This window comes from Schistocerca nitens, chromosome 8 (assembly GCF_023898315.1).
Source record: "Schistocerca nitens isolate TAMUIC-IGC-003100 chromosome 8, iqSchNite1.1, whole genome shotgun sequence".
NCBI lineage: Eukaryota > Metazoa > Arthropoda > Insecta > Orthoptera > Acrididae > Schistocerca > Schistocerca nitens.
In genome coordinates, this window is record NC_064621.1 from 304,329,619 (window position 1) to 304,342,540 (window position 12,922).

General features: G+C 39.9%; 1 protein-coding gene across 1 annotated transcript in view; it reads right to left on the minus strand.

The window, feature by feature from the left end:
• LOC126199539 (sodium channel protein Nach-like) overlaps nt 1-12,922 on the minus strand; it is a 174,505-nt gene that overhangs the window by 136,053 nt on the left and 25,530 nt on the right. The window contains exon 3 of the mRNA XM_049936459.1: nt 12,423-12,524. Within this exon, the coding sequence (XP_049792416.1) occupies nt 12,423-12,524 (102 nt within the window). The remainder of the gene's footprint in view (nt 1-12,422; nt 12,525-12,922) is intronic.

Genomic DNA, 12,922 nt, shown 5'->3' on the forward strand with positions numbered 1-12,922 from the left:
TGTTGTTTGGGGCTTTTATTTAGATCTTTTGGAGCTCTACAGTCTGGTATTAAGTAACTTAATGTAGCTCTTACGTACTGCGTAGCGTGTATCGAGAGACTGCACTGGTGGAAAATATTTTAACTTAATTTAGCTGATGAAATTTAGACGGCAGAACAGAATTACATGGTACGGATGAGAACCACTGCTACTAAACCAGCTGTCAAACAATAAAAAAAAAACTGTATAAAATCGAATCTTTTGTATGGGAGCTACGATGCTGCAGACAGATATACAGATACACATGTTAAAGCCCCTGTCTTTGCGTCGGTGGTTAAAAAGAGATTCTGGAAATACAAAGGAAGAGTGATTGCAGTTTAATGCTCCATCGACAACGAGGTCGTCAGAGACCGACCGAAAGCTCTGGTTAGGAAAGGAAATCTGCCGTATTCTTTCGAAGGAGGGATGTCGACCTTAGCTTTAACCCAATGACATCGCATTTATGAGGTCGCTAAACTAAAGCCGCATGGAAAAGCTGATGAAGTTTTGCGTAAATGTGTTGCGCAGTGCCTCTAGTATGCCTGCCTATTGTGCCACGTCGCACTTTTCAGTCCTGAGGTCTCAGCGAACATGTAAAGACGTCTAGAAACTGGTGGCTCCTGACTTCGTCCAGGCCATGTGGTTAAACTGTCATGATCGTCTTTCTTCATGAGAGGTGCAACGAAGATGCTCCCGCAGCTTTTTCCATGAGATTTTCGTCTCTTCTCTCATATGAACTGCTGGTTATGAAGACAACATTTTGGCACAGATGTCGAACTGCAGAATAGCGTAGGGAATTGCCTGCCCTCTATGAGGATATGGGGAAGTTGATTCATGGCTATGACAAATGTCTGTGTCTGAGTGGCGACTGTGTAGAGAAGTAGCTGAAAGGTGTGGCCAAATGTTGCAGATAAAATATCTTTGATTCTCATTGTAGTTTTCATTTCAACCCGTAAACGCAATAAGGGTCGCTGTGAAATCAGAATTAATACACCTCAGCTAGTATGGTTGTTTTACATATCAGATGTACGATTTTTGAGTACGTTAGACATTAAAACAGTTTTCTAAACATAGAGCAACAGCACACTTTTTACACTAACGTGCACTTCCATTTCTTTTTTCTGCTCACTAGCGCCAAAACACCATTTTGTCAGTTTTTCCTTCTCAGTTGAGGGCACGCGCACTGCGAAATGAGCTCGTGTTTTTTTTTTCCTTTTTTTTTCCTTCCTGAAGTCTCACAGGAGTGGTTCTTGCCTGCGACAGTGTACTTAGGTAGCTGTTCGCTCCTTAGCAGTTACTGTGCGACGTTGGTCCTGAGATCAGTGTAGTAGTTTCTTTTCTTTCTAGTGATCTTGTGGTGTATAATGAAGGAGTTGAAAAAACTAATATCAGTGATATAAAAGATTTCTTAGTACACCCCTTCACTCTGCGTCGTATGATTGGAAAGAGAGCAGTCATTTTGTCTTAAAGACCTACGCCGACAACCATTCCCTTATGATAGTGAAGGGCTCTTTGAATTATCGCTTGGGGTTCTTCAGAAACTGAATCACTGAAAGACCGATCACTTAGTTTCTTACCACTGTTGAAAGCAGTAACAGTAAGTTTCTGTATAACCTCCTCATCATAACCAAAAACTACTCTTTTCGTCAAGTTGGTTGTTTACTAGGTTCAGCTGCCGTGTGGTAGAGTTGGCGTGTACTTCGTTTTAGAATACATTTCAGAGCCATCTACTAGATAGAAATTGAACTTCATGTATTCACTTGGTGAAGCACGTTAGCGAGCTGAGCTCATCATACTGTTCAAATACCAAAACAACTTCATGCAACTGTATCTCGTCATTTTATGCAGTTGAGTTAAGCGATTTAGGGAAATCATGGAAAACCTAAATTGGAATAGCTGGAAGTGGATTTGAATCGTACTCCTCCCAAACATATGTCCAGTGCAGTAACCGAACTCGATTCGGGGAGACAGTACAGAATGTAGAAAATCACCTCATCCATCAAGCTCGTACCATTAGGATTACATTACGTCCGTTGGGATGTCTTCCAATAACTGAGGCAACGTCCCTGTCTCACAATGTACATAATTGTCACTATTTACAGTACCATCAGTAGAACAGGGACTAATGATGAGATTCTTGAAACGCCCTCACCATACATCAGTAGGCCAAGGTTATTGTTTATCAACTTCTCTCAGACAGCGCGGATTTTCAACTGATCCTTGGCGCATATTGCGAAGATTGATTTGTCCATGGACTGTAAATGACGCGTAATCGGTAAACAAAATTGTATGTACAAAAATTCACTTCTCAGTTTTTCTATACACCACTAGGAGAACCGAAACAAATTCTGAAACTCATTGTCATGGAGGTGGTGATGCAGCGAAATTGGAATTTAGTATTCGCAAGACATTCCACTGGGTGACCCATATCTTACATTCAAGCTGCCTTGAAATGACACATGGAGTTCGAGTCACTTCTCGGAAAACTTTATTTGTCTTTGTTTCTTCAATAGCAAGTTCTTTTCATTGATCTATTTTATTCTCCACGCTTCCACTTTCTCGATACCTTTCTTAATATCTGCAATCGTGGTGAGAGCTTGGCACTATCATGATACCTTTCAGCATATAACCACGCGGCTGCTGTAGCATTTTTTTTTTTTTAGCAGTCACCTTAAATGAAAACCATATCCACTTTTCGACCGTCGTCGAGTACATTGTGAAAGTATGAGCAGCTTCACGAGCAAGTTGTGTGATCGCTACGACAGCAGAGCGTAGACTAGTGAGCTTGAAGCGTACGGGCAAACACTAGAATCGTACCTGAGGTATGTGTGTGCATGCATATGCTACAGTAGGGCAGTATTTTATGGGATCTCTTCACCTGGCAGCAAGACAGTGACGCTCCGTCGTCGTCTATCTGCCTGATCAAGTTCCACACATGTTATGCCACTGAAGTCTTCTTCGACAGGTTTCTCCAAAGAAAAAGAAAAATAAACGGTTCTATAAAAGAATTAAAATCGCCATCTTTAAATGTAAAAATTCCCATCACACTCCTCTGATGTACAGCTGACGCTATTTTCTCACGTGAGTTAGTCTCCTCACTGTGTAACGTCTCTTAGCAAAGACATATTATGTAATAAAGAGAAAACATTGTGTGTCATGTTTTGTTCTTGTATAAAATTATGTACTGTTTTTTTATTTATTTTAGATAATATCTGTGTCGGCGAGTACTGAAACCGTCACAGACGATACTTATTAAATATCAAACAAAGATGAGAATGTGTGACTAGTATAAATAATACAGAACGAACATTAATTTCTCTGTCGTCTTCTTGGAGTTACGTGAGTAGGATAGCCTGTGACAGTATACTGTACGCTAGCGTAGCATTCTTTTGTCAAGATTGAGAGAGGAACGCCATTACGTACTCATTGTAAAGGTGTGTAATAATTAATTGATTTGTTTAAATGTTTTAAATAGAGTTACTTAGTGAAACCTTGCATTATGATTTGTAATAAACTTGCCTGATATATTATCCCATCCCTTTAAGACATTTTCAGTTATTTAAATATTATTCGTGGTGCAGAACTGCGCTACGAACGAACGAGTCGCTGCCGCGGCGCATTCAAACTGCATTAAATGAAATCTATCATACCGCAAAGAAGCGGGAAGGTAATAGTGAAATAAAATTATTTCTTTCAGCTTTCGGACTTGCAGAGCAGAGCAGCAGATTTTATGATGTGTTTTGCAGGTTGACGCGGGCTGCTGATAATATACGAGGCCTGTTCAGAAAGTAAGCTCCGATTGATTGCCAAATTGAAACCACAGTGAACATCAGAAATGTTTTACTTGTAACAATTAGCTACACCTTTCAGCTACTTCTCTACGTAGTCGCCGTTCTGACTTAGACTTTTGTCATAGTGTTGTACCAACTTTTCAATAGCCTCATCATAGAAGGCAGCCGCCAGTGCTTTCCGCCAATTCTCCACGCTGGCCTACACCTCGTTGTCTGTGTCAAAATGTTGTCTTCAAAGACAGCGGTTCATGTGACCAGACATGAAACTCAGGGGGAGACAATTGCGGGCTGTATTGTGGGTAATCTCACATTTCCATTTGAAAACGATGCAGGAGCATCTTCATTGCCCCTGCAGAATGCGGCTGAGAATTGTCTTGAAGAAGAAACAGCACGACAGTTATGTAATGTTAGTTGCATAGCTTCAGGCGAAATTTCTCACCAGGCCCTCGTACTTGGCGGCAGACACTATTTTCTAGACATCTTTACGCACTCACTGCGAGCTCAGAAATGAGAAGACGTGATGCTAACTGGGGTTATACTAGAGACACTACCCAACACATCTGTGCAAAGCTTTATCGGATTTTCATAGTCGTTTCCATTTCGCGACCGATCGGAGCTTACTTTCTGAACGCCCCTCGTATTACTAACAGTACAAAAAAGATAATTTACCTTCATAACATAAAAGAAATCTTGCTGTGCTTAGTTCTGGTCTGGCAAACCTTATAGTAAAAATGTCTTTTTCTCCGATAATAGTCTCATGTTCTTGTGCTAGTCGTGGTACTTATTGGTGTTTTACTGTTAACAAAAATCCACTGCAAAATTTTGATGTTGAACAATCATTGCGAACTGTAACATCAGTATTCATAACAAAGTAATTTTCATTAACCTTTTCAATACTATAAAGTAGGAAGATATGTTGAACTTTATAGTAAAGTAAAACAAAACAAATAGAAAAGAGACGATGCGAAACTGTCGCCCAAAAACGCGGGGCCCGAATTTGCAGTGGCCACGAAAATAATAACTGTTTTATGTGTTTTCTTTCATTGTCTATTGTTATATACATGTATGTATTTAGTGCTAAATGTATGTATGTGTCTCATGATTAATGCCATGTATTAATGAATGTACAAAAATTTTTTCATGAAAAAACGCGCCACTGCAAGCGAGTCAGAGGAAAAGATCCTGATAGTACTGAGAAACTGTAACGACTACATAATCCGGGGGCAGCCGAACCCCGAAATCAGATAAACTAAAGGTAAGACTACAGTGTAGTTGTCCTGTTTGTAGAAGCTTAACTTCAGTGAAGTGATCTCATATCGCTAGTGGTGTGCGTAGTTTGACGTTAGTATTTATGACAGGGCAAAGTTGAGTGTAGATAGTAATTTTTAGTGTGCAGTGTATTGTAGATAAATTAACATATTTTGTATGCAAGTGGCATAACTGTCAGATCCTGTGTTCGAGTAGGTAATTTATGAATATGGTTAAATTGCGTAGTCAACGTCCGAGCAATATGGATACTGAGGAACAGGCATTAGTTAGTGCAGGAAATGTAGAAACGGGTGCATTAAGCAGTACAAGTACTCTCTTTGAGGATATACCATGCGAAAATGTGGGGGCAGGGGCACAGGAAGTGGTGCCACCGCCCACCAGTGCTCAAGGAGATGTAGATAAAGAAATTGCACCATCCCCAGAAAAGCAGGAACCAGAGAGTGGTAATCTGCCTGGTGGGTATTCACTTCAGGCGATATTAGAGCGCGTGCTGGATTACCAGTCAAAACTTGCGCAACAACAAGCTGAAAAGGACGAAAACATTGAGATCTTTCTCGCACAGCAAGCTGAGCGAGATCGTCAGCTAACGGAAAATTTCCTTGCACAGCAAGCTGAGCGGGATCGCCAGCTAGAGGAAAAGTTTCTTGCCCAGCAGGCTGAGCGGGATCGCCAGCAAGCTGAGCGCGACCAGCAACTTGTGCAATCGTTAGAAATTATGAAAAAAGAGATTGCCCGTATGAAACAGAATTATGAGTCGATACCTAAGGCCGTGCAGGAGTTGACTGTACAGGTCAACAACCTGCAAGTAGCAAACACTACCATTTTAGACGAGATAGGTGTCTTAGTCAACCGATTAGAAAAGCTAGAAATAGATTCCACACAGCTTGTAGAGCAGAAGTGGAACGAACAAGCGACTAAAATTGAAACCGAATTCAACTCATGGCTAGAAGCGAAGGAGAGTGAGATCGACAAAAATATTAATTCTATGGTACAAGCAGCGATGGCAGATAGAGATTCCGAATCGTTCAGTACCGCAGTAAATAGTCAAGTACAGAACGACGTGCAAACCATCAAACAAATATTCAGTGAGGATATTCCGCAGTGGCAAGTGAATATTAGCAAACGGATATCCGACTTGGAAAAGGGTTTAGCACAGAGCAGCAAACATCTTGAACATGAAACTATGTCGCCAACAGCCAATGTTTTTGGCAACGCGCAAACTTATACGCGACGCAACAATGGTGAATCTTTAGGTGATAATGCGAAGCGCTGTAGCTTCGGGTCGGAGCACACAGCCTATGTCCCAGGAGCAAACCAGTATAGTCCAAAAATATTGGCTGAAGAACGTTTGATCAAAAATAGGCAGTTTCAAACGTTTACTACTGAACGGAAGTCAGTACACCCAGTAGTATTCATAAAAAGGTTTAAAAATATCTTGCCTAGTGTGTGGAACGAAGCACAGAAAATTCAATACGTAATGTCATACATTCAGGGTGATGCAGCGTTGTGGGCTACGGAAGTAGCAGACAGCTGCATGACATATGAACAGTTCGAAAGGGCGTTTTTGTCGAAATACTGGTCGCCTTGTATACAAGAGCGGCTAAGAAAAGAAGTATATAATCCCGAACCATACTCACCCCGTCTTGGGAATTTGAGACGGTATTTCGAGAAGTATATAAACAAGACGCACTACTGGGATGAGCAGATCTCACCAAGAGACATAATAAGTCTCCTAAAATCACATTTACCCATTCATATCAAAGAGAAACTAATAAAAGTACCAGAGAACGACATGGAACATTTCCTGTCTGTTCTAGATTCAATAGACTTAATCCAGGAAGACGCAAAAGCAGCGTGTGATCACTCACGGAACAATGGATCAGGGTGTAAACATGACAGAAATAATAGTGCACAAAACCACAACCATGGAAATGGTGGGGGTGGTAACAAGCGGCAAGAGCATTCGCAAAATGGTAATAATGGTAGAAGTCAGAACGGATATGGGCAGCCGTCCCATAATAAAAAGCGTCGATTTGACGACCGGTACGATTCCGGACTGCCAGGGACCAACCGCTGGAAAAATGCGCGAGGTCAGTGGCATAGCAATTACAGCGACAGTAATCGCAATTGGAATCAGAATCAGCAGAGCGGCAGGGTAATGACCGGTACGATAACAACAGACCACCACTGCAAAACGCGCCTATTGCGCAGTCGTGGCGGCCTACAAATCAAAACGTACACATAGTAGAGGTCGCGGACAATAGCCGTCCAAGTACCTCGCAAGCAAGCCATCCAACAAACTAGATTCGGCCACGATATGCTCTCCATCGCTGGCCGAGGGGTGGAGTGAGAGCAACACGAATGACAATAATATGCCTGGAATACATATGCTGCGATACAACGACGGTATCAGTATGGATAAAGATCTACTGACCAAACCGCATGAATGTAAGAAAGATAGCAACGAAAATGTGCAAGCCATAATAGAAGCGAAAATCAATGATGTTGCAGTGAATAAAATCATCGACACAGGTGCCTCAGTGAGTGTAATAAGTACAGAATTGTTTAAAGCGCTGGGGAAGGGACGTAGCATACCGACTTTCCCGGTTAATAATTGCAAGGTGTCTGGAGCTATAAGTGCACAGAGCCAATTAGTTAAGTGCCAGGTGCAGGTGGAGATTTGTAAGGAGGGCGAAGCCATAGTGAGCTCTTTCCTCATTGTTAAAGGGTTAAAGGTGGCCTGCATTCTGGGAGTAGATTTTCTCCGTGAGAGGGACGCAGTGATCGACCTCTCCTCGGGAAAACTAAGCATAGTTAATAAAGGTAGGAGGATTAAGGTGTCTATGATGAAATCGAAGGAGGTACTTGTGCCATGTTGCAACCGAATAAATATCAAATGTAGGAACCCCTGGGTACTACACCTCGATGATTATTCACCTGTGACGGATCTCTATTATCCGAGTATAATAGATAGAAATTTTGAAACAAATGTTGATGCATTTCAAACCAAAGTACAGGAATCTGAAAGTTTAAGCAAAATACAAAAGCAACAGTTGACGCAGCTGCTATCGGAATATACCATGGTATTTACCGATCGACCAGGAATAGTCAAGGGGTACCACTATCACATAGAGGTGATGCCCCACAAAACATACTGTCGCGCATCTTACTCCATCCCTTGGTCGAGGAGAGAAGTAGTGGCTAGAGAGATTTGAAAGATGTTAGAGTGGGATAGTAAAATTATTTATTCAGTGACATGTCAGATGTAAATAGTAGTAGTTATGAGAAGATTTCAGTTGTGTTTTAGAGTATAAGTATGTGAGCTTTAAAAAAGAATTTGTGTGTATTTAAAATTTTGAGGAAGTAAAACATAAATAAGTAAGCATAGCATGAAAATAGAATCAGTAAACTGAGCAATAGCATGCGAATTGAAGACTTTGTTTACAGACAATTAGTGTCATTAAAATACTATATGCTCATCAAGCAATGAACAATCTTTTTGTTGATAAAATAATGATTAATTTCTTGAATCATTTTTCATTTGTAGTAAGTAAGTACAATTAATGATGACATCTCATATAGTAATGTAACAGGTGTAATTGTGTTAGAATTAAGGAACCCTGAGAGAGAGTCTCTACTGGACAAAAACTGACTTTGTAGTACGAAACAATTATGTGATGTAACGTTACTGCCAATAGTGATCTGAGAACAACACTGGAGCAGAATTCAATCAAAGACAAACCCGTTCCGTGTGACCTACGCTTTGTATGTATCGATGCTTCAATTGAAGCCCGTGTACTTGGTACACGTCCTTGAATATTAATTACGCGGTACGCGAATCAAGTCAATCAACGCGGAAACTACACTGTAGTCCTGTAGGACAGATCATTTAAAAAAAAATTACTAGTACTAAATGAAGTATTTATTGAGCAATATGCCCAAGTCCAGCTGTCATGCACATGGTAAAATCTGTTTGCTAGATGGGTGATAACCTGGCAAGCTACACCGAAAAAGGAAAAGAAAACTATGTACAAAAAAAATCACACACCTTTCAATTTACTTTCTAATTACAAAAAAAAGCCATATATGCCTAGTAATAATACGAAAAGTGTGTAATGACATGGTAAACACAATGGACTCAATGTAGATGAGAGTGATTATGCTAAGAACAGTTGATATGCATTAAAAATAAACTGTGTGCATAAACAATCTAGGAAAGGACGGAATATTGTGTGTAGCAGGGACAGAAAATGACTGTTGTATCTGCACCAATATATACGTCGGTAGAAGTCAAGTGTTGAGTGACTAACTGTCATAGTGCAGTGCTCAACGAACAATATACTGTGTGTAAAAACGGTAGTTAGTGATCCGTTCGGAGTCGATTCAAACAAACATCGCTCGTCGGAAACATTTAGTGTGTGTGAACCGAAACATTTTCGCGTGTTGAGAGATGCTCTGGCAGCGTATCGACCGTGAGAACAAATGAAAGTGTGTAGTACAACGTGCGTGTGACGAACCCTAAATACCAGTGTCACAATGCAATTCACTTGTGAAGCCACAAGAAACCCGTTATCACGCCAAAACATCCTGTGCATACCAGCGAAACGACGGCTTACTGAACAATAAACGCTTTTAACCAAATTGCATTTTCTTCCACAGCGAATAATCTGTATCCTTAAAGGCAGTACACTGTTGTGGAATATTTGTTTCATGCGTTGTGACGGGGAGCCATGCGAAGAAGCAGAGACGGGTGCCGTGCCGCCAGCCAGCCGGTCGCGGGAAACAACTGCAACACGCCGACATTGGTAGATGGTTCGGCGCGGTTCGCGACTGCACGGGCGCCACCCCAACACTCCGTCGCTGCTACGGCGAGCAGGTCGTCGACCCCAGCGGTCGTTGGCACGCCGCGTTCCAGACGACGCTACGCAACAATTGCTTCGCGCCGCCCGCTCCGTACGACATTGTTGACATTCAACCGAACATTACCAACTATGCTGTTAATGTAATAATATGAAAATGATTTATTGGACACGAAATTACGTGACAAACATTTTTTTTCTTTAGTTTACTGTGTATAGACTCAAAATATTCATTTGTTCGGTGATATATGTTATATGTTTTCGTCACATTAGTGAAGCAAACTGACACGAATGACATACCATGGTAGAACATTTGTCGTGAGTAAGTGTAGAGACAATCCATTACACTACTGTAAAACTGTTTAATGATTGACTTTCAGGGTGACACAGAACACAAATATTATCAGGAATGTGAAAGAGTGTACAAGGTACATTTTTAACAAGGAGACTAAAGGTTTAACATTTTGTCATAAATAACCTTTGTTATCTGTGAACATTGGATAAATTCCAACCTTTTTTGATGAACAATCAAACTGTGTTTTAAGACAAACCAGGCGAGATGACCTTGGCTCCGGCGCAGTTTTCCCAGGTTTTCTGACCGCACGTAGCCCGAATGGGGGAGCCAGAAAACTGTAATGACCCTGGGACTAGGTTTACGGTCACCTCGCAAAGTGTGAGAAAACCATAAAGAGTGTAATTAAAACTATAGTGCAAAAGAGCAAAGAAGTGAATAGTGAATATTCCAAATAAGGTGACAAACAAGGACAAAACGGACGTTGGTGGCAGCATATTGCCGAACATTCTTAACGTTAGTCAATTGCTGCCAGGGGGCATTGTAACGTCTCTTAGCAAAAGACATATTTTGTAATAAAGAGAAAACATTGTGTGTCATGTTTTGTTCTTGTATAAAATTATGTACTGTTTTTTTTATTTATTTTAGATAATATCTGTGTCGGCGAGTACTGAAACCGCCACAGACGATACTTATTAAATATCAAACAAAGATGAGAATGTGTGACTAGTATAAATAATACAGAACGAACATTAATTTCTCTGTCGTCTTCTTGGAGTTACGTGAGTAGGATAGCCTGTGACGGTATATTGTACGCTAGCGTAGCATTCTTTTGTCAAGATTGAGAGAGGGACGCCATTACGTACTCATTGTAAAGGTGTGTAATAATTAATTGATTTGTTTAAATGTTTTGAATAGAGTTACTTAGTGAAACCTTGCATTATGATTTGTAATAAGCTTGCCTGGTATATTATCCCATCCCTTTAAGACATTTTCAGTTATTTAAATATTATTCGTGGTGCAGAGCTGCGCTACGAACGAACGAGTCGCTGCCGCGGCGCATTCAAACTGCATTAAATGAAATCTATCATACCGCAAAGAAGCGGGAAGGTAATAGTGAAATAAAATTATTTCTTTCAGCTTTCGGACTTGCAGAGCAGAGCAGCAGATTTTATGATGTGTTTTGCAGGTTGACGCGGGCTGCTGATAATATATTACTAACAGTACAAAAAAGATAATTTACCTTCATAACATAAAAGAAATCTTGCTGTGCTTAGTTCTGGTCTGGCAAACCTTATAGTAAAAATGTCTTTTTCTCCGATAATAGTCTCATGTTCTTGTGCTAGTCGTGGTACTTATTGGTGTTTTACTGTTAACAAAAATCCACTGCAAAATTTTGATGTTGAACAATCATTGCGAACTGTAACATCAGTATTCATAACAAAGTAATTTTCATTAACCTTTTCAATACTATAAAGTAGGGAAGATACAGTATGTTGAACTTTATAGTGAGTTACAGTAACGAAAAAATGTTCCTTTAATAGAAAGCCAGACCCAGAAGAATACGAACATAATATTTATTTATTTTTGTTGAAAATTAATGATCCCAAGAAAGTCACGGCACAGCATCACTAAAAGGTATTTCGGGGCTCTTTTCGTAGTAACATATTTCATGTATGAGTTGTTACGCGAGTAAAAGTAAAACAAAACAAATAGAAAAGAGACGAAGCGAAAACTGTTAGCATCGGGATGACATTTTTGTGATTAGTAATCTTCACAAACCAAGTATATACCTGGTCTGAAGCTTAATTACCACGTATTTTGTTTTCTAGGTGGGCAGGCATGTATCTGTTTTGTTAGGCGACAGAATCGTGATAGTTGTCTGTAGAGCTGTATTTTAAACTTAGCTACAGTATGGTATAAAACAAAATTCCCATGACACAAAATTAAAAAGCCCCTCTAATGTATACTATAATACGTAGAAGATTTGTTGCACCATTTAGTGTTCTTTACCGAACACTGATTGTGGCATGTGATACTGTTGTGTTGTACTGATAGTTTTGTACCTTAGATTAAGTCTGATTCGGATTAATTTTAAATGAATTTTCATGATGCTCCGTCTGTGTTCCGACTTCACAAACGTTATTACAGCTCTGTGATATAATGACCTAATCTTTGCTTACCATAACATACCTCTGTAATTACGTAGCGTTGAATGTACATTGTCATATATTCAATGAACTTCCAATGAGTGATGCCGTAGTAAGGGATACCTTCTTTGGGCATCACAAAAGCCTGAAAGAAAGATTAATTATACAAAAATATGTAACACTTCAGCTAGAATAATCAACTGAATTGTATTCATAAAAATTGCTTCTAATAATGAAGACATGAAATATCTAAGAGTGAAACAGAAAAACCTTCATTTAACTAAAAAAAAAGAAAAGTTATCAGTATGCTGTGAGTAGATTATAGAGTTCTGGTGGTAAGAAACGGAAGAACTGGTAGGAGGGTGAAGACCAAATGAAACAGCACTCGCCAATGCTTCATACTCTGATCATTTCCCACCCTTATTACACTTATTAATGTGACTTGGATGAAAAAAAAACTGAAAATCGGCATTCTCAAAGGCACTAAGTGACAAAACATTGCTATTTAGCTATAAACAAAATGATATATTAATAAAGTATTTG